The sequence below is a fragment of the Telmatherina bonti genome (assembly GCF_933228915.1).
Source record: "Telmatherina bonti genome assembly, chromosome: 20".
Classification (NCBI taxonomy): Eukaryota; Metazoa; Chordata; class Actinopteri; order Atheriniformes; family Telmatherinidae; genus Telmatherina; species Telmatherina bonti.
In genome coordinates, this window is record NC_136618.1 from 32,175,722 (window position 1) to 32,198,894 (window position 23,173).

The following is a 23,173-nucleotide window of genomic DNA, read 5'->3' on the forward strand; positions in this document are numbered from 1 at the left end:
CGCTGGCTGAGCATGAAATGAGTTTCTGCTGCGAGGAAACAAAACCTCTCAGATGGAACTCTGAAATGATCCAGGTTTAACGTAAAACATGTAAATTCATCCAGGTTTTATCATTAAAACAGCTTTTTATTCTGATTTTTCCTGTTGTGTCTGAAGAGCATCAGCAAACACCAAACAGTCCAGCTGTCCATGTCCAACTCCCAGTGGGTCTAAACTGGAATAAAAGTCCAGTTTCTGATTCCTCCCAGCTTCATTTCCAGTCGTTCCAGCTGTTTACAGATGTGTTGCTGCGTCAGATTCACCATCAGCTCATGTCTGTGGCAGAGTGTCTCAGTTTCATCATCTGATGTGTTGTTTGTCTTCTACTGGGAGGAAATGTGACTTCACAACGTTCTGGTTTTATTTAGATTTTATTCCAACGTTCCTGATTAAAAAATCCAAGAAAAGCAGAAAACTCTGATGTTTTATGATTCTTAAAAAGCAGCTTTATTTGCAAGTTCAGTTTAAGTTTATACTATTAAAATAATTTATATTCTTCATATTCTGTTGATTTTTTCTCACATTTCTGAAAAAAGTACACACACACACACACACACACATATATATATATATATGTACATATATATATATACATATATATATATATATATATATATATATATATATACATATATATATATATATATATATATATATATATATATATATATATATATATATATATATGTATATATATATATATATATATATATATATATATATATATATATATATATATATATATATATGTGTGTGTGTGTATATATATATATATATATATATATATGTGTGTGTGTATATATATATATATATATATACATATATATATATATATATATATATATATATACATATATATATATATATACATATATATATATATATATATATATATATATATATATACATATATATATATATATATATATATATATATATATATATATATATATATATATATATATATATATATATATATATATATATATATATATATATATATATATATATAAATCTGAAGGGGGAAACTAAATCTGAAGATTTAAAGTGTAAAAACAAAAAGCATGTGACTTACAGTATTTTAAAAAATTATGGAATAATCTTCAGGAAGAACTCAAACAATGTCCAAACATAATTCATTTTAAGAAAAGTCAAAGAAATTTTAATTAGAAAATATAAATGAATGTATGTAAACCAATAGGATAAATAAGTACATAAAGCTAAATATGTAATAAAACTGAATGTATGTAAGTATATGTACATGTTTGTACCACTGTAAGTTTATCTGTAGTTGTATAATGTGGATATGTACATGAATATATGTGCCTATGCAGATTTCTGAAAGAGTATTATATATATATATATATATATATATATATATACACACGTATATATATTCATATATATAAATATGATTCCAGCTGCTGCATTAATGTGGGACGGTCACATGCAAATGTGTGTGATGAAAGAATTGTGACATAAACTGAAAGAGGAAGAGATATTGAGATGCTTTTCAACAGGTTTGTACCGTCTATATGCTACAGATAGATAGATAGATAGATAGATAGATAGATAGATAGATAGATGTGCCTGTGAGTGTATGTGCATATGTATATGTGTATATGTGTATGTATGTAGATGTGTACATGAGTATGTATGTGTAAATGTCTATATTTATTATTTTCTTGCATTTATTTTATTTCCATAAAAAATGAAGAAAAAAATAAAACTGACTATTTAAGGGAATATTTAAACAACTGTAAGGAAGAAAAGATTATAATTGTGAATGAGGGCAGGAATACATGAACATTGTATCATCCTGCTCCTTTTCAGACTATATAATAATTCATACTTTTTTAACCTGTTGATTAAATGATGTTATTTTGTCTGAAATAAATCTAATGTAATCTAATCTAATTTATATACATAGTTTCTAACTAAAACTGACCTTGGTGTTTGCCGTTAAAAGGTTTGATGATGAAATCTGGTGAAATGCAGCAGCAGTGAAGTCAGAGGTGTCCAGCCGCACGCTTACTTTCTAATTTGCAAAACAAATGAACAAACAAGCTTCTCCCAGTTTACCAAACCCTCAACCAGCCCATTAAAAACCAGTTTAATGGTCATCTTCATGTTTTCCAGACCAAACAAACACAATAAACCACGAAGAAGAAGCAACATTTTAGAACCAGACAGATTTTGTCATCGTACTGGGAGGAAATTCATGATCAACATCATATTAATGTGAAGTACCATCATGTTGTGTTTACTGTGACCGCTGTAATAAGTCCTCCCATCTGACCTGATGGGACATACCGTCAGTAAACTGGGACATTAAACTGGGTGTGTGTCAGCAGAATGTGCTAGATGGATAAAGCTGTATGGACATGAGGATGATACACACTGAAACAAGGAGCGTGGAGCTGGAAGGACTGGTGCAGCCCTGGCTTCAGGTTTTCCATGCAGTCGTGTTATTTACAGGTTCCTACGAGGAAGTTTCAGCTGGAACACATCTGGACTTCTGACTCATGAAAAATGAGGAACCTCAGCAGATCTTCTTCTCTCTCCAGCAGGCAGTGGACGTTTATCTCCGGCCCACATCTGTGGCTTTGCGAGTATTTGCATTGCAAAGGCTTCTTCTTCCCTGTTTTAAACTCCTGCTGCTTCACCAACACACACTGCTTCTGCACACACACCGTCACACTCTGCACTGGAAACCAGCTCAGCTTTGGTCCTCCCAGCTCTGGCATCAGGGAGGGACTGCTCTGGATCAGTGTCAAACCGGAAGTGCACTGATTGTTTGACCAAATAAAAGCCTCTGTTCTTTTAAACCCAGAGTGGGTAAGTGGGTTTGTGTTGCACCCACCCACTGCGTCCCAGTGCTCCCAGTCTAGCAAGTACTAAACACAGGAGGTGGATCACCACAGACTCTTTCATCAAAACATCCACTTGGGACTAAACTTCCGTGTTCAATGTTCAACCAGACAATAATGGATTTGTAGATCTGCAAGTTTGAAAAATGATTCTTTTGTTATTTATCTATCTATTTTTTTTATCTTTATTATGATTAATCACAATTTATTAAATTAATACATTATAATTTTTCATCTTTCCTCATTGAAATAATTTCCCAATGTATATATATATATATATATATATATATATATATATATATATATATATATATATATATATGTGTGTGTGTGTGTGTGTGTGTGTGTGTGTGTGTGTGTGTGTGTGTGTGTGTATACACACACATTAACAAAAAGAAAACGTACATTTTAAATGTTTTAAATAAATTTCATTGAAGTCATTGTTTTGACTTCTTGTGGCTTATAATACAGGACTATAAATGTAAACTACGTTGAATTAAATTACTTTTAAGTGATTCATTAATTATTTTTTTTATTTTAAATGTTCAGACCAGTGTTTTTCAACCACTGTGCCGTGAGAGATCATCAGGTGTGCCCTGAGAAATGATCCAATTTCACCAGCTGTGTTCATCCAAGGTGAAAGATAATAAAATTCATTTTTCTTGTGTTTATCTTATTTCTATTCAAGGCCACTTTGACAAGATGACTTTATATTAATAATATGGACTTTAAAAATGGTTTGTGGTGTGCTTTGTGAGTTTTTATGTGGAAAATTGGCTCCAAAAAGGTTGAAAAACACTGGTTTAACCCACAGAATGACTGACGTGCTGTTATTTTGAAATCCGTCCGCGGAAGCTGCGCGCGCAGCCGTCTTGGTGGGTCTACTTTCTCTGTGAAGTTGTGGCGGAAGTTTACCTGAGCTCCACTTACTGAGCACATTTCATTTAAAAGTTTGGACAGCATAATGAGTGGACAGACGGTCCCTGCGGACATCTCTGGACACATGCTGGATCTGAACGAAGAAGAGGACCTGGAAGTCTTCAGCAAGGTAAATAAAAACTGGTTTTAAACCACTAAAATGTCAGCTTAAAGTGGTTTTCGCGTGTCGTGGAGTGGCTGCACACAGCAGCCTGGACAGGTCAAACAATCTGATCGAAATTAATTAGATGTTTTCTGTATTAAACAAAGACAAAGACATGGACTCATAAGAGGAAGGAAACCAAACGTGGCTGACCTTAGCACCCGACTCTGGTGAAAACCTGCGGACCAGACTCCGTTCAGTTTTTCAGTTATTCACTGTTCGTCTCCATATTTTCAGTCCTTTCAGGAGTTTTTAAGCTTCACACCAATAAACATATCCTAACACAGAGTCCGGCTTATGTTAACCAGCTAGTTAGAACACATTTCTGGAACTTTTGAGCTCTTTGCCTCCTTATTGACACATCTGACCGTGAGGTGAGTGGGTCTGTGACGTGTTGCAGGTGACTGCGTGGAAAACAGTGGATTCTTCACTTCTAATTTAACATTAACAACTAATTTTTTCTTGTTTCTACCTCTTCTTTAGCTCTGAAATTCCAGCCAGGACCAGGTGATGAAGATTAGACAGATTTCTCTGAATATTATCCTAAAAATAAAGTTTATGAAGAGCTGAAAGAAGTGACCATTGCAGCCATTAAACACATGAAACTGAAGAGATAGATTTATGGATTGTTTATTACAGGCTTCATTAGAGCTGCACAATTCTGGATAAAATGACAATCACGATTTTTTTTTACTTAAAATTGAAATCACGATTCTCCCACGATTTTTTTTCGATAAATATTTATTGCACGTATTACCGGCACATTATGACAAAAATTATGATCACGATTATTTTGACTGAAACTAAGATCTCGATTATTTAACACAATTATCCAGTATTTTTAAACAACACTGCGCGTCGTGGCGTTCTAGACTCCGTGTCGTGCATTATAACCGTCTAATGTACGGTTCCAGTTGTTTAATCCGCTTTTACTGCTTATATAGGAACTATTTTACGTTGGCCTGGATGTACGTTTTATACCAAACAACCGCTGTCTGGCTGCAGCGCGTTTCTTTCATTCACCTGTTAAAAGACGGCTGATCTGAACCAGCTGGTTAACGCGTTGCTATGGTAACGCCCTGTAACGGAGGGATATTACAGTGTTTAACTGGCCGAACTATGTATAGGAAAATAATGCAGCCAGTTGTCACTGACAATGGTATAAAGTATGTTTAGGTGAACTTCCACAACCTACTGCAGTTATTCTACATGGACCTGCAGCCGGAGCCGACTGAGACTGGCCGCCTGGGAGTGCTTTAGGACGGGAGAGGCTCCCGCTGCTCCTTCCTTACAGTAACTGCAGAACAATATGTGTCTTCAAGTCAGTCGCCAAAACACCAGAAAAGTCTCTAATAACTCCAGTAAAAGCTGCTAGATTTGTCGCTAGTTGCTTTTAACAAAAAAGTCGGCAGATTTAGCGAGAAAGTTGGCAAGTTTTTACCTACCAGCCGGTATCCGGTGGTGATATAAGGATCCGCCGTTGTCGTTTGTTGAGAAAGAGGGAGCGCTTGTTTTTATGCAAATGATGTCCCAGTTCAAAATGCGGTACATTCATGGTCTTTTTTTTTTTTTTTTTTTTTTTTTTTATCGTTGTCATTTGAAAATGCGATTGTATACCAGTATGAATCGAGATTGCGATTTTAATTTTTTTTAACAATTAATTGTGCAGCTCTAGCTGATATATCTTGTATTTATTCTGCTGCTCATTTAATGGATGGGACCAAACTGGTGACCAGCGCGAGGAGGAGGAGCCAGTATGTTGTAGATGTGTACGTATGGTCCTGATACTGAGTTGTTGTTGAACGTGTTGTTAAACATGTCGCGTCCTCAGACGTCAACCAGTCCATCAAATAACAATAATCAGCTGATTTAATAGAGGTGACAGTTTTCAGTGTTCACAACTCACAAATTCTGCTGCTCGCTATATTAATACGTCATAAATGTGGTTGAGTCAGTCACCTGACCTCACGAGGAGGAGGTTAAGGTCACCTGACCTCCGTCACCTTGATCTCAGTCAGCTGACTGCCCATCACCTAATCCTGGGTGCCGGACCTCTGTCACCTTGACCTTCAACACCTGAACTCCATCACCTGATCTCATCTACCTCACCTCCTGACCTTTGTCACCTGTCCAGAGTCACCTGACCTTCGTCATGAAGTCTCGGATACCTGACCTCAGTGACATGACCTCAACCTGCCTCAGAAAAATACTTGTTTAAAGACCAAGCTGCAGGCGGAAGGATCCAGAAAGGAGGAGCAACTGCAGTTAGAGCAGATGAAGAGGAAAGACGGGATCTGGTGTTGGAATGCTTAAATAGAATTTGTCCAATTACCTTCTTAGTGAAAATAAAGAACCTTTTTCTGCTCCGTCAGAGTAGAAATAAAACACAAACTGCTCATTAAAGGCATATTTTAAACAGTCACATAAATCTGAAGCTTCATGCTTCAAAGCTGCTGCTTTCTGTACATGTTAAGCTGGGTTTACCTCTACCGGGCGTGACGTGCGCCTCCTTTTTTTTTTTTTTTTTTTTATCTTGATAGCAGTGTTCAGAAGGAATTTTAATCACAAAATTATTCGTAAGCTGATCCAATGACATAAAACTAACAGTGGTTAACTCATTGTTCATGTTAGCATTGCATTATGATTCATTAAAAACAGCGTCTTTAGATCCTAAATAATGTGATGGTATGCTTTCGTCACGAATCGATTCTGATTTTTTTTTTTTTTTTTTTTTTTTTTTTTTTTTTTTTTTTTTTGGTGCCGATTCGATTTTAATTGCAATTCTCACAAATCTTTTGTGTTGCTGATTTTGTATACTTAGAAACAAAAAGAACAAATAGTCAAACCATCATTCTGCTGCTATAACGCTCAAGAAAACAAGTAAAAAGATAAAATAAAAACAGTTAAAAAGACAAAAAAAATTTTATCATGAAATATTCTTATTTATTTGGAAAGAAAAAAAAAAATTTGTTTATCCAAAAAAATTGATTTTAAAAAATCGTGACGCAAAAAAATTTGATCTTTTTTTTTTTTTTTTTTTTTTTAATTTAATTTCCCACCCCTACTAAATCGTTAACCCAACCTGAAATAAAGTTATTGCAGGATTCGAGGCTTTTGAAGGCTTTAATTGGATTCGCAGTACAATACACTGAACCAAAATACAAACGCAACATGATCTGCAGCACAAGATACTTTGTGAGGTCGGCCGTAAATCTTCCAGACTATATGAAACATCAGACTTATTTAAACTGTATGATTTACACCCTAAATATCCTGTATGTTCTAGTCATAACGCTTTCAGCCAGCCTGTCAGTCCCTTGGCGTGTGCTCATCCACTACGCCGTGTTCCTCGTCGCATGCGGCTCACTGACTCTTGACTTGCGGCTCGTGAAGCAGCCGCTGGCTTTCTGAAAATGCATCTAAACAAGTCATAATGATCCTCAACGCTGCAGTTCTCTCCACAAACAAGAGCTGCAGGCTGCTTGCAGAAACTCTGCTGTCCTAACGGCCCTAACTGACCCTGTCAGAGTTGCCAGTTCTGGCTGATTTCAGCTGCACCGAACTCCACCAAAGAGCTGCTCCGTCGGTAGCTCCGTATATATAATGAAAAAGGAACGCCCACATTCTGGAGGCTTTATTGTATTTTCACCATTTACTGTTGCATACGCCATTACTCCGTGCAATATTTAGGACAACCATTCCTTGCTAAAAATGTTACTGATTTAGCAACGTAGCAGGAAACGTGGCGTGGGAACGGGTTTTTTAGGGGGGGTGGCGGCTCTCCTCTTGTCTTAGTATACCGAGTGCGACTCTTGTTGAATTAACAGTGAGGATCACTGCTGTATGCTGTGTTTAGAAATGGAGAAAAGAACACTTTCTGCCCCCGTCTGACGTTGAATTTCGTGGATCTTCCGATGAGTAAAGCCCAGCCATAAAGGGGTTCCACAGGGTTTTGGATTGGGCCCCTGCTTATTCATAATGATGTGGGTCTTCATGAGTCGGATGCTAGTGTATATTTTTATGCTGATGACAGGAGCAACTCTTCAGGCCGTTGAATCCTTAGTTTCTGTCCAGCATTCAGGACGTCACCTCTACTTGTTCTCTGAAGACAAATCCAGGATCAGTCCTTAAATGATGTCCCTAATGACTCCATGGGGAGATAAAATTCACTCTTATGAATATTATAGAGTTCTGATTGATAACTTCTCTCTTACTGTCCATTAATGCTGGACGCAGAGGACAGATAAGCAGACGGACGGACAGTCAATCTACTGCATGCTTCGTTTGGTCCCTTTTTAACGAGCTCAGCTCTCTGTAATACCACAGGAGATCATCGGGGGCAGTGTGGAGTTGTATAGCTGACACCCAGCGACAGGAGCAAACCAGAGAAGTAATAGGACTGTTGTAAACAACTTTACATCTTCAAACGTAGAAGTGAACTCTGAACCCAACACTGCCCCTAGTGGATGAACTGACGTAGTAACCATGGCAACGTAAAAGACGATAGAAGTATGAGGACGGTGACGTATGACATCAGATATTATCTTCTACATACTAGAGGAAGCGTCAATGAGCCTTTAAGCTGCAGGTTGAGACCTTTGTGAAGAAACAGGTTTAAGTTGTTTTCGTGTTTTTCTTTTAAAGCAGAAAAGCAACTTGTTGCCGAACGGACTGTAAATGTTTCTCTACTGGCATGTAAAAGGGCTTTTGTCACCTGCAGGGTAATATGTTGCAGAGCAAAGTGGAACTGGCTGGGGTTAGAGGGGAAGAGTCAGTAGGGTTTCAGATGAAGGTTAAATATTCAGCACATGGTGGGGTTAGGGCTGCACGACTATGACCAAAATAATAATTAGGATTTATTAATCACACTTATTGCACCACCTACATGGCAACTGTACATACATGTATGTATGTTTGTATGTCTGTATTGGGGGTGAGAATCTTTTTTTTTTTTTTTTTTTTTTTTTAAATATCTTTTTTTTTTTTTCCAACTAAAAATAATTTTTTTTTTTTTTTGATCTCTTGTCTTCGTGGACATTATAGCAGCAGAATGATGGTGTGGCTGCTGTGTTGCTTTGTACATTTATTTTTTGTTTTTAAGTTTATAAAAATCAGCAATATTGAAAAATCGTTAGAATCGCAATTTAAATTGTATCGGCACCCAAAATATCAGAAAGGAATCAAATAGGGACAAAAGCACATTGTCACAGAAAAATAATTACATGAAATAATCTCATATTTCTTATCCAGTGTTTTGATGCAGCTGTATTTTCCATTCTCGACATGACTTGCTCTCATCAGTCTAAAACTCGTTCCATCCTCCACCAGAAGCTTCGTCTGAAACCGGAAGTGATCGATGCGGGTGGCCATGTCTGCTTAATGTGCAACGAAGATGCTTATTTCATATTTAACAGAAAACTTCATCTGCGGCGGGGTTTGTGTATTTTAATGCCACGTGTTAAAATGTTCATATTTCTTTACTCAATCAGCTGTTTAATCAAAACGATCTGTTTTACCTGCAACAGGAAAAATGCAGAAGCGGCGTCTTACTTACCTTTCCTTATTAACCACGCCCACCTCACATGTCCAACCAATCAAAAGATACTTAACTGGCTGCTGGTAAAAGGTGTGCACGCTTGCTATTTATTAGGGGAGGGAACATCGAATCGAAAATCAGGATTTTTTTGCTTCACAATTTTAATTTTTTTTTTTTTTTTTTTCAAATATAATCCATTACAAAATTTGTCATTTTTGTTGTTTTTATTGATCATTTAACTTGTAATCTTGGGCATTATGGCAACAGAATGATGGTCTGGCTACTGTGTTGTTTTTCCCAATTGAAATCAAGAAAAATGACGAGCAAAACCTTTTTTTTTTTTTTTTTTTATTTTGCTTTTAATCTTCAAAAAACAGCAATATCGAAGAATTATGAGAATCGCAATTTAAATAGAATCTGCAACCAAAAAATCTGAATCGAATTGAATCGGAACAAAAGCATATCTTCACAGCCCACACATATTGTTATGCAGCTTAATGAAGCCTTAACCACGCGTTTGCCACCTGGTGGTTCGATCAGGTTTATTTTATTGTTGCCACCATAATCATGATCACCATCAAAATCCGATGAATCCTGCCCTCGGTGGGGTTCCTTCTAAAAACCAGTTTAGTAATTCAGATGTGCAGGATCGCAGCAAACAGTAAAACCTCCAACGACGACAATCCCCTCCTTCCTTCACCGTCGCATCTAAACATCCATCTTTGTCTCTTTGGTCCAGAACACCTCCATGGCAGATGGAAGCCCCATGCCCAACTCTCCCAGCTCCATGGTCAACCAGTACAGACTGGAGGATGAGGAGGAGCAGCAGGACGGTGGCACCAAAGACATCTTCATCACCGTGGACAACCCAGAAAGCCACATCACTGCCATAGAGACCTTCATCATGTACAGGGTGGCGACCAAGGTGAGGAGTCAATGTTCAGCTAATAACCGATCAATCAGGTCAAGCAGGAGTTTACCACGCTGAGGTGCTTCTTTGTTCATGTCACCGCACTGTTTCACATGGCGGCCACGTTGGTCACGTCGCCCCAAACACCCCCATGAAATAAAGTCCTGGATGAAAGGTGTAGATTAATCACCATAAAACTGTTATTAAACACATCGCAGCGCTGAGAGGAGTTTCTCTTCTCGGACTGTCTCTGCAGACCACCAGGTGTGAGTTCAACTCCAGCGAGTTTCAGGTACGTCGGCGCTACCAGGACTTCCTGTGGCTCCGAAGCAGACTGGAAGAAAGCTACCCAACGCTAATTGTTCACGTACGTACCGTCACTTTACCATCACTGCTCCACCATCGCAGAGGAAGATTAGTCCAAGTTTCTGTCAACTGTGTCAGGGGTCCCCAGTTTCACACAGAAACACTTTGTCAAGGACCAGGTAGGGGCGTAAAGCTTCCTGTAACAAAAACCTGAACCATTATATTTACTATGTATTCTGAATGCAGCATTTACATTTTATATTAGGCACTTTCATGAACTATTACACTATAATATCAGATCACCAAAATGTAGAATCAGTGGGAGCTCTGGGCTCGTTTGCCTGGAAGTCGACGGTCCCGTCTGAGACTCTAACTGTATTCCTCATATCCCGTCTACACGCCACCAGGAATGAAGCTTTTAGCGCCGACACAGTTGCTGACGTAGTGGCCTTTTAGTAATTGTTTCTGTCCTTCATGCTCCCGTTTTCTTCTTTCAAATTAGCAGCAGAGGCAGATGGCTGCCGGTCCCTGAGCCGGGTTCTGCCGGAGGTTTCCTTCCTGTTAAAAGGGAGTTTTTTCCTTCCCACTGTCGCCAGTGTGCTTGCTCAGGATGGGAGAAACTCAATCTGTTGGTTTCCTTATATAGGCTGTTATGAATTGGCTTCATTATGGGGTCTTTTTCTGTCTGTAAAGCGTCTTGAGATGGTATTGCCGTGATTTGGCGTTATACAAATAAAGTTGAATTGAATCATTCTGCGGGCTTTTCTTTCAATGCTGCTTGTTTTGTCTCCCTGTGGCGGTGAAGTTTCGACGGTTTCGTGGCTTCATTAGCGAGTCTGTCAGAGTAGGTGTGGGGAACGTGAATCACCTGTTGCGATGAAGCCGTAACTCAGGTGGGAATCTTGGTATTGTCTTTTAAACGCAGCTTTCTTATTGCAGGTGGTCTGTGATCCTTCTGCTGTCGCATCGTTGTCTTGTTTTCATCAGAAACTCTCCAGTGAACTCTGTTCATGACTCATTTTGCGAGGGCTTGCTTGCATTACTGATGCAGGATAAATACGCGCCAAAGAGTCAAGCGTGGAAGTTTGGCAAGGATGGAAGTGGTTGTGTTTTAAATGACACCCGGAGGCAAAAATATATTTTTATATATAATAAAGATTATTCATTCTTTGCGACTGAATACAAAACAATCCACAGACCGGTCAGGGGCCCGGTGGTTGGGGACCCCTGAGCTTTATGACCCAGATGGGTTGGAGTTTCCCTCCCTGCATGTTAATGTGTCGACGTCGCTGTGACTGCAGCCTCTCCCCGAGAAGTTTGTGATGAAGGGCATGGTGGAGCGCTTCAACAACGACTTCATCGAGACCAGGAGGAGAGCCCTGCAGCGTTTCCTCGACAGGATCAGCGAACATCCCATCCTGTCCTGCAGCGAGCACTTCCAAGTCTTCCTCACCGCAGAGGTAGTCTTCCTCACACGCCAGCAGAATCACCCTGGAGGGGGGGGACCGCCTCCTTTTGGTCTGAAAATATTAATAATATCTTTAAAAATGATGAGATTTTTATCCCAAGTCTGAAATTAGTCTGAATGTTTTCCAGCTGGCCTGTAGGTGTGTTTCTGGTGCACCCAGAATTCTGCAGAATCTAAATATCAGAATAAAAAACAGGAATAACCTGGCCTACACAGGGTGAGACAATGGGACGAGCTGTTTCTGTGCTGGGTGTCCTGCAGGAGCTGGCGTCCCACAGGAAGCAGGGTCCAGGCTTCCTCAGCAGGATGGGGGACACCATGAGGGCCATGGCCAACTCCGTACGCGGCCTGAAGAGCCGGCCGGACGAGTTCGCCCAGATCCAGGACTACCTGGAGGACTTCAGCAACAAAATCTGCTCTGTGGACAAGGTCACCCAGAGGATCATCAAGGAGGAGAGAGGTACCCAGGAGCCTCGGAGAGAACCGTCTGTGCTGACAAACCAGTCGCCTGTAGGTCCTCTGAAGGATCGGTGTTTAGTTGGGAATCACAGTGCTTCAGTATGTGTTGTTTATTATCCAAGTTATCAGTTTATTTATTTATTTATTTACACGCAATATGAAAGTAGATGAGATGTAATGGATGCAGACCTCTGTTAGCAGACATCTAGAACCAACTGGTTCAGTGTTTTTCTGCAGTGTGTGTTCAACAACATGCTACTGAAGCTGCAGACGGGGGTCTCCTTGTTCCCATATGAACATCTTTGTGTGTCCACTGTTACTGAGGAGTCAGCAGAAAGGACAGACTCACCAGAACACACACACACACACACAGTCTGATGTGTTTACTGACATGCTCACATGATGATCTGGAGATTTGACCAGAACCATGAGTGTAAACACCACTTTGCTTACTGCTACGTCTGTAAACATGTGGATAGAAGAGCAGAGGAGCTTCTATGACCAACAGTGTAGGTTGTTATATAAAGCCTTAAACCCTGAATTTACTGCCAACTAAAACTAAATACATACAGGGAAAAAACGGCCAAAAAGGACTGAAATAAAATAAAATGAATGGGATTAAAACAAGACAAAAAATATAATATAAAATATTGCAAATTACAATTAAGAAATATTTTAAGTTATTTAAAATTATTTGTGATTTTTTTATTTAAGTTTAATTTAAAATTAAATATTTTAAAATTCAAATTAGATTAAATTTTATTACATTAAAATTATAATAAAAATAAAAATGCCTTAAAATTTAAATGATTAAAGTGGAACTATTCTGTGCATTTCAGGCTAATTTATTTTTATTTCTGAGACCAGAAGGGCTGGGATTGATCGAGTTATTGTCACAAATGGCTTTATTTACTTCAGACCGACCCTCTCCGTAGGCTGTCAGATCAGCCTGCGGGCAAAACGAGTGGATTGAGACTCTTCCGCATTAAGCCCCGCCTCCCGCCACTGCACTACATCGGGAGCGCGCACCGCACCTGCTTTCACCGTCATTGTAACGTCTCATAAACAGAAGGATTAGGCTCATATGAACTCAATAAAAAAACAAAATACAATGTCAACACATAGCATCCAGCCCTACATGTTGGAACCTGAATCAGAGCCTGAAAACGAAGTGGAAAACAGCAACCCACAGCAACGAATGCAGCAGGATGTCTCTCTTTGGTAAACTCACCAGCCATCGTTGGAAATAACTTTATCCCACGTTTTCCACCCGCCTGATGTATTTGTACATGCCCTTGTTAACCAGTAGAAGGAAACCAATCACCGAACCTTATCCCCCGGGACGTCACAAGGATTTCCAAGTAGAAAAAACTCTAAAACGATGCGTTTTTCATCGCCATGGAAACTGAACGGAGAGCGTGCTGGAACTCAAACTCAAACATTAGGTTATAAAAAACAGTGCCGTTCACATGTCTGATGAGGATTCAACACTGTAACACTGTAGAAAGCTCAGAAAACTCCAAACACCATCATAGGAACCCTTTAACATTTTATTAAATGAAAAAAAAAAAAAGACTGGAAGCAGTTTGTTGCAAATTGCCAACAATAGTTGTGAAATGATTAAAGACAGGAAATATGCTGCTACTATAAAGTTTGGAAAAGATCAAATATTATATTAAATAGATCAATAAAATAAAACTATCATAGATAAATTAAAATGTCTTTTTGGAATCAATTACTTTTCATTTCATTCTCATTAAATCTGTTTTGGAAAATGGATAAATTAGATGTGAGAGATTTTACTGTTTCATATTTTTCCGTCTGATCCTGTCCCATCATCGTGTCGCGCAGCCTCAGGAAGCCATGATGGCGCCACCATGTCTTAATGTTTCTAAGTGAAGCTCCGAAGGTTTCCATGGTGTTTCTGTGGCTTTGACCCCGCTGGGATCCGTCCCTTCCTGCCGGGTTGACGCCAGTCGTCTCTGCTTCCAGAGTACGTGGATGAGCTGAGGCTGTACAGCCCCGCCTACTCCCAGTGGGCCGAGTCGGAACAAGAGCTGTCGGAGCCGCTGAAAGGTGTTTCCAGCTGCGTGGAGCGCTGCGGCAAGGAGACGGAGGAGCAGATCCACCACCTGTCTGACGTCCTGGTCCCCGCCCTGCACGAGTACGTCCTCTGTGCCGAGACACTGAAGGTGAGACGGGGCGCCTCCCACCGCTGACGGCGTCTCCGCTTTATTTTACACCTACATTACCACACGTATGACGGCGTACGCTGAGCCAGAACTGGTTTTTACCAGTTCTTACTGGGAGATTCCAGTAAACCCATGATGTTTAATGTGTGTGTTGCTTTAAGGAGCGTCGCAGATGTTTCACCTGATACTCAATAAAATACAGCAGCCATCATCTTCACTGTCCAATATCACCATCCGTACACACACACACACACACACACATCCTACTCCAACACACACACACACACACAACCTCCATATACTTTAGTTTTACAACACAATAATACCGAAATGACTTTAAATGGTTTGAGAAATTACTTAAAATAAAAGAAATGATCATAAATGAATTTATTACCTAAGAAATTATTTAGAAATAACTTAAAGTCTAAAATTGAATAAAAAGAACTAGAATATCTAAATTACTGCAAATAGATTACAAATTAGTTTAAAAATACGGAAGATGACTAAAAAAAAACATACTTTAAAATGACTTAATTTTGAAATTATTTACTCACAAATGACTGAAAATTACATTAAAATAACAAAATTTTAACTTTTAAAATTACCACTGGAGCCAGATCCGCCCAGACCACTGGAGCCAGATCCGCCCAGACCACTAGAGCCAGATCCGCCCAGAGCACTGGAGCCAGATCCGCCCAGACCACTAGAGCCAGATCCGCCCAGACCACTAGAGCCAGATCCGCCCAGACCACTGGAGCCAGATCCGCCCAGACCACTGGAGCCAGATCCGCCCAGACCACTGGAGCCAGATCCGCCCAGAGCACTGGAGCCAGATCCGCCCAGACCACTAGAGCCAGATCCGCCCAGACCACTAGAGCCAGATCCGCCCAGACCACTAGAGCCAGATCCGCCCAGACCACTAGAGCCAGATCCGCCCAGACCACTAGAGCCAGATCCGCCCAGAGCACTGGAGCCAGATCCGCCCAGACCACTAGAGCCAGATCCGCCCAGACCACTGGAGCCCAGACCACTGGAGCCAGATCCGCCCAGAGCACTGGAGCCAGATCCGCCCAGAGCACTGGAGCCAGATCCGCCCAGACCACTAGAGCCAGATCCGCCCAGACCACTGGAGCCAGATCCGCCCAGACCACTGGAGCCAGATCCGCCCAGACCACTGGAGCCAGATCCGCCCAGACCACTGGAGCCAGATCCGCCCAGACCACTGGAGCCAGATCCGCCCAGACCACTAGAGCCAGATCCGCCCAGACCACTGGAGCCAGATCCGCCCAGAGCACTGGAGCCAGATCCGCCCAGAGCACTGGAGCCAGATCCGCCCAGACCACTAGAGCCAGATCCGCCCAGACCACTGGAGCCAGATCCGCCCAGACCACTGGAGCCAGATCCGCCCAGACCACTGGAGCCAGATCCGCCCAGACCACTAGAGCCAGATCCGCCCAGACCACTAGAGCCAGATCCGCCCAGACCACTAGAGCCAGATCCGCCCAGACCACTAGAGCCAGATCCGCCCAGAGCACTGGAGCCAGATCCGCCCAGACCACTGGAGCCCAGACCACTAGAGCCAGATCCGCCCAGAGCACTAGAGCCAGATCCGCCCAGAGCACTAGAGCCAGATCCGCCCGGACCACTGGAGCCAGATCCGCCCGGACCACTGGAGCCAGATCCGCCCGGACCACTGGAGCCAGATCCGCCCGGACCACTGGAGCCAGATCCGCCCGGACCACTGGAGCCAGATCCGCCCGGACCACTGGAGCCAGATCCGCCCGGACCACTGGAGCCAGATCCGCCCAGAGCACTGGAGCCAGATCCGCCCAGAGCACTGGAGCCAGATCCGCCCAGACCACTGGAGCCCAGACCACTAGAGCCAGATCCGCCCAGAGCACTGGAGCCAGATCCGCCCAGAGCACTGGAGCCAGATCCGCCCAGAGCACTGGAGCCAGATCCGCCCAGAGCACTGGAGCCAGATCCGCCCAGAGCACTGGAGCCAGATCCGCCCAGAGCACTGGAGCCAGATCCGCCCAGACCACTAGAGCCAGATCCGCCCAGACCACTGGAGCCCAGACCACTAGAGCCAGATCCGCCCAGACCACTGGAGCCCAGAGCACTAGAGCCAGATCCGCCCAGAGCACTAGAGCCAGATCCGCCCAGAGCACTAGAGCCAGATCCGCCCAGAGCACTGGAGCCAGATCCGCCCAGACCACTAGAGCCAGATCCGCCCAGACCACTAGAGCCAGATCCGCCCAGACCACTGGAGCCCAGACCACTAGAGCCAGATCCGCCCAGACCACTGGAGCCCAGAGCACTAGAGCCAGATCCGCCCAGACCCCTAGAGCCAGATCCGCCCAGAGCACTAGAGCCAGATCCGCCCAGACCACTAGAGCCAGATCCGCCCAGAGCACTGGAGCCAGATCCGCCCAGAGCACTGGAGCCAGATCCGCCCAGAGCACTGGAGCCAGATCCGCCCAGAGCACTGGAGCCAGATCCGCCCAGACCACTGGAGCCCAGACCACTAGAGCCAGATCCGCCCAGACCACTAGAGCCAGATCCGCCCAGACCACTAGAGCCAGATCCGCCCAGACCACTGGAGCCCAGACCACTAGAGCCAGATCCGCCCAGACCACTGGAGCCCAGAGCACTAGAGCCAGATCCGCCCAGACCACTAGAGCCAGATCCGCCCAGAGCACTAGAGCCAGATCCGCCCAGACCACTGGAGCCAGATCCGCCCAGAGCACTGGAGCCAGATCCGCCCAGAGCACTGGAGCCAGATCCGCCCAGAGCACTGGAGCCAGATCCGCCCAGACCACTGGAGCCCAGACCACTAGAGCCAGATCCGCCCAGACCACTAGAGCCAGATCCGCCCAGAGCACTGGAGCCCAGACCACTAGAGCCAGATCCGCCCAGACCACTAGAGCCAGATCCGCCCAGAGCACTGGAGCCAGATCCGCCCAGAGCACTGGAGCCAGATCCGCCCAGAGCACTGGAGCCAGATCCGCCCAGAGCACTAGAGCCAGATCCGCCCAGACCACTGGAGCCCAGACCACTAGAGCCAGATCCGCCCAGAGCACTGGAGCCAGATCCGCCCAGACCACTGGAGCCCAGACCACTAGAGCCAGATCCGCCCAGACCACTGGAGCCAGATCCGCCCAGACCACTGGAGCCAGATCCGCCCAGACCACTAGAGCCAGATCCGCCCAGAGCACTGGAGCCAGATCCGCCCAGACCACTAGAGCCAGATCCGCCCAGAGCACTGGAGCCAGATCCGCCCAGAGCACTGGAGCCAGATCCGCCCAGAGCACTGGAGCCAGATCCGCCCAGAGCACTGGAGCCAGATCCGCCCAGAGCACTAGAGCCAGATCCGCCCAGAGCACTGGAGCCAGATCCGCCCAGAGCACTGGAGCCAGATCCGCCCAGAGCACTGGAGCCAGATCCGCCCAGAGCACTGGAGCCAGATCCGCCCAGACCACTAGAGCCAGATCCGCCCAGACCACTAGAGCCAGATCCGCCCAGACCACTAGAGCCAGATCCGCCCAGAGCACTGGAGCCAGATCCGCCCAGACCACTAGAGCCAGATCCGCCCAGACCACTGGAGCCCAGAGCACTAGAGCCAGATCCGCCCAGAGCACTAGAGCCAGATCCGCCCGGACCACTAGAGCCAGATCCGCCCGGACCACTGGAGCCAGATCCGCCCGGACCACTGGAGCCAGATCCGCCCAGACCACTAGAGCCAGATCCGCCCAGAGCACTGGAGCCAGATCCGCCCAGAGCACTGGAGCCAGATCCGCCCAGAGCACTGGAGCCAGATCCGCCCAGAGCACTGGAGCCAGATCCGCCCAGAGCACTGGAGCCAGATCCGCCCAGACCACTGGAGCCCAGACCACTAGAGCCAGATCCGCCCAGACCACTAGAGCCAGATCCGCCCAGAGCACTGGAGCCCAGACCACTAGAGCCAGATCCGCCCAGACCACTAGAGCCAGATCCGCCCAGAGCACTGGAGCCAGATCCGCCCAGAGCACTGGAGCCAGATCCGCCCAGAGCACTGGAGCCAGATCCGCCCAGACCACTAGAGCCAGATCCGCCCAGACCACTGGAGCCCAGACCACTAGAGCCAGATCCGCCCAGACCACTGGAGCCCAGAGCACTAGAGCCAGATCCGCCCAGAGCACTAGAGCCAGATCCGCCCAGAGCACTAGAGCCAGATCCGCCCAGAGCACTGGAGCCAGATCCGCCCAGACCACTAGAGCCAGATCCGCCCAGACCACTGGAGCCCAGACCACTAGAGCCAGATCCGCCCAGACCACTGGAGCCCAGAGCACTAGAGCCAGATCCGCCCAGACCACTGGAGCCAGATCCGCCCAGACCACTGGAGCCAGATCCGCCCAGACCACTAGAGCCAGATCCGCCCAGACCACTGGAGCCAGATCCGCCCAGAGCACTGGAGCCAGATCCGCCCAGAGCACTGGAGCCAGATCCGCCCAGAGCACTAGAGCCAGATCCGCCCAGACCACTGGAGCCAGATCCGCCCAGACCACTGGAGCCAGATCCGCCCAGACCACTAGAGCCAGATCCGCCCAGACCACTAGAGCCAGATCCGCCCAGACCACTAGAGCCAGATCCGCCCAGACCACTAGAGCCAGATCCGCCCAGAGCACTGGAGCCAGATCCGCCCAGACCACTAGAGCCAGATCCGCCCAGAGCACTAGAGCCAGATCCGCCCAGAGCACTAGAGCCAGATCCGCCCAGACCACTGGAGCCAGATCCGCCCGGACCACTGGAGCCAGATCCGCCCGGACCACTGGAGCCAGATCCGCCCGGACCACTGGAGCCAGATCCGCCCGGACCACTGGAGCCAGATCCGCCCAGAGCACTGGAGCCAGATCCGCCCAGAGCACTGGAGCCAGATCCGCCCAGAGCACTGGAGCCAGATCCGCCCAGAGCACTGGAGCCAGATCCGCCCAGAGCACTGGAGCCAGATCCGCCCAGAGCACTGGAGCCAGATCCGCCCAGAGCACTGGAGCCCAGACCACTAGAGCCAGATCCGCCCAGACCACTAGAGCCAGATCCGCCCAGAGCACTGGAGCCAGATCCGCCCAGAGCACTGGAGCCAGATCCGCCCAGAGCACTGGAGCCAGATCCGCCCAGACCACTAGAGCCAGATCCGCCCAGACCACTGGAGCCCAGAGCACTAGAGCCAGATCCGCCCAGACCACTGGAGCCCAGAGCACTAGAGCCAGATCCGCCCAGAGCACTAGAGCCAGATCCGCCCAGAGCACTAGAGCCAGATCCGCCCAGAGCACTGGAGCCAGATCCGCCCAGACCACTAGAGCCAGATCCGCCCAGACCACTGGAGCCCAGACCACTAGAGCCAGATCCGCCCAGACCACTGGAGCCCAGAGCACTAGAGCCAGATCCGCCCAGAGCACTAGAGCCAGATCCGCCCAGAGCACTAGAGCCAGATCCGCCCAGAGCACTGGAGCCAGATCCGCCCAGAGCACTGGAGCCAGATCCGCCCAGAGCACTGGAGCCAGATCCGCCCAGAGCACTGGAGCCAGATCCGCCCAGACCACTGGAGCCCAGACCACTAGAGCCAGATCCGCCCAGACCACTAGAGCCAGATCCGCCCAGAGCACTGGAGCCCAGACCACTAGAGCCAGATCCGCCCAGAGCACTGGAGCCAGATCCGCCCAGAGCACTGGAGCCAGATCCGCCCAGAGCACTGGAGCCAGATCCGCCCAGAGCACTGGAGCCAGATCCGCCCAGAGCACTGGAGCCAGATCCGCCCAGACCACTGGAGCCCAGACCACTAGAGCCAGATCCGCCCAGAGCACTGGAGCCAGATCCGCCCAGACCACTGGAGCCCAGACCACTAGAGCCAGATCCGCCCAGAGCACTGGAGCCAGATCCGCCCAGAGCACTGGAGCCAGATCCGCCCAGAGCACTGGAGCCAGATCCGCCCAGACCACTGGAGCCCAGACCACTAGAGCCAGATCCGCCCAGACCACTGGAGCCCAGACCACTAGAGCCAGATCCGCCCAGACCACTGGAGCCCAGAGCACTAGAGCCAGATCCGCCCAGAGCACTAGAGCCAGATCCGCCCAGAGCACTGGAGCCAGATCCGCCCAGAGCACTGGAGCCAGATCCGCCCAGAGCACTGGAGCCAGATCCGCCCAGAGCACTGGAGCCCAGACCACTAGAGCCAGATCCGCCCAGACCACTAGAGCCAGATCCGCCCAGACCACTGGAGCCAGATCCGCCCAGACCACTGGAGCCAGATCCGCCCAGACCACTAGAGCCAGATCCGCCCAGACCACTGGAGCCAGATCCGCCCAGACCACTGGAGCCAGATCCGCCCAGACCACTAGAGCCAGATCCGCCCAGACCACTGGAGCCAGATCCGCCCAGACCACTGGAGCCAGATCCGCCCAGAGCACTGGAGCCAGATCCGCCCAGAGCACTGGAGCCAGATCCGCCCAGACCACTGGAGCCAGATCCGCCCAGACCACTGGAGCCAGATCCGCCCAGACCACTAGAGCCAGATCCGCCCAGACCACTAGAGCCAGATCCGCCCAGACCACTAGAGCCAGATCCGCCCAGACCACTGGAGCCAGATCCGCCCAGAGCACTGGAGCCAGATCCGCCCAGACCACTGGAGCCCAGACCACTAGAGCCAGATCCGCCCAGACCACTGGAGCCCAGAGCACTAGAGCCAGATCCGCCCAGAGCACTAGAGCCAGATCCGCCCGGACCACTGGAGCCAGATCCGCCCGGACCACTGGAGCCAGATCCGCCCGGACCACTGGAGCCAGATCCGCCCGGACCACTGGAGCCAGATCCGCCCGGACCACTGGAGCCAGATCCGCCCAGAGCACTGGAGCCAGATCCGCCCAGAGCACTGGAGCCAGATCCGCCCAGAGCACTGGAGCCCAGACCACTAGAGCCAGATCCGCCCAGAGCACTGGAGCCAGATCCGCCCAGAGCACTGGAGCCAGATCCGCCCAGAGCACTGGAGCCAGATCCGCCCAGAGCACTGGAGCCAGATCCGCCCAGAGCACTGGAGCCAGATCCGCCCAGAGCACTGGAGCCAGATCCGCCCAGAGCACTGGAGCCAGATCCGCCCAGACCACTAGAGCCAGATCCGCCCAGACCACTGGAGCCCAGACCACTAGAGCCAGATCCGCCCAGACCACTGGAGCCCAGAGCACTAGAGCCAGATCCGCCCAGAGCACTAGAGCCAGATCCGCCCAGAGCACTAGAGCCAGATCCGCCCAGAGCACTGGAGCCAGATCCGCCCAGACCACTAGAGCCAGATCCGCCCAGACCACTGGAGCCCAGACCACTAGAGCCAGATCCGCCCAGACCACTGGAGCCCAGAGCACTAGAGCCAGATCCGCCCAGACCACTAGAGCCAGATCCGCCCAGAGCACTAGAGCCAGATCCGCCCAGACCACTAGAGCCAGATCCGCCCAGAGCACTGGAGCCAGATCCGCCCAGAGCACTGGAGCCAGATCCGCCCAGAGCACTGGAGCCAGATCCGCCCAGACCACTGGAGCCCAGACCACTAGAGCCAGATCCGCCCAGACCACTAGAGCCAGATCCGCCCAGACCACTAGAGCCAGATCCGCCCAGACCACTGGAGCCCAGACCACTAGAGCCAGATCCGCCCAGACCACTGGAGCCCAGACCACTAGAGCCAGATCCGCCCAGACCACTAGAGCCAGATCCGCCCAGAGCACTAGAGCCAGATCCGCCCAGACCACTAGAGCCAGATCCGCCCAGAGCACTGGAGCCAGATCCGCCCAGACCACTAGAGCCAGATCCGCCCAGAGCACTGGAGCCAGATCCGCCCAGAGCACTGGAGCCAGATCCGCCCAGAGCACTGGAGCCAGATCCGCCCAGACCACTGGAGCCCAGACCACTAGAGCCAGATCCGCCCAGACCACTAGAGCCAGATCCGCCCAGAGCACTGGAGCCCAGACCACTAGAGCCAGATCCGCCCAGACCACTAGAGCCAGATCCGCCCAGAGCACTGGAGCCAGATCCGCCCAGAGCACTGGAGCCAGATCCGCCCAGAGCACTGGAGCCAGATCCGCCCAGAGCACTAGAGCCAGATCCGCCCAGACCACTGGAGCCCAGACCACTAGAGCCAGATCCGCCCAGAGCACTGGAGCCAGATCCGCCCAGACCACTGGAGCCCAGACCACTAGAGCCAGATCCGCCCAGACCACTGGAGCCAGATCCGCCCAGACCACTGGAGCCAGATCCGCCCAGACCACTAGAGCCAGATCCGCCCAGAGCAC

The 23,173-nt window shown here is 47.7% G+C and overlaps 1 protein-coding gene across 1 annotated transcript in view; it reads left to right on the forward strand.

Moving 5' to 3' along the window:
- Positions 1 to 3,830: 3,830 nt before the first annotated feature.
- snx7 (sorting nexin 7) overlaps positions 3,831 to 23,173 on the forward strand; it is a 44,506-nt gene continuing 25,163 nt past the window's right edge. Inside the window, exons 1-6 of the mRNA XM_079259903.1 lie at positions 3,831 to 3,957; positions 10,266 to 10,451; positions 10,693 to 10,803; positions 12,044 to 12,202; positions 12,472 to 12,670; positions 14,662 to 14,861. Of these exons, the coding sequence (XP_079116029.1) occupies positions 3,874 to 3,957; positions 10,266 to 10,451; positions 10,693 to 10,803; positions 12,044 to 12,202; positions 12,472 to 12,670; positions 14,662 to 14,861 (939 nt within the window). The 5' untranslated portion in view covers positions 3,831 to 3,873. The remainder of the gene's footprint in view (positions 3,958 to 10,265; positions 10,452 to 10,692; positions 10,804 to 12,043; positions 12,203 to 12,471; positions 12,671 to 14,661; positions 14,862 to 23,173) is intronic.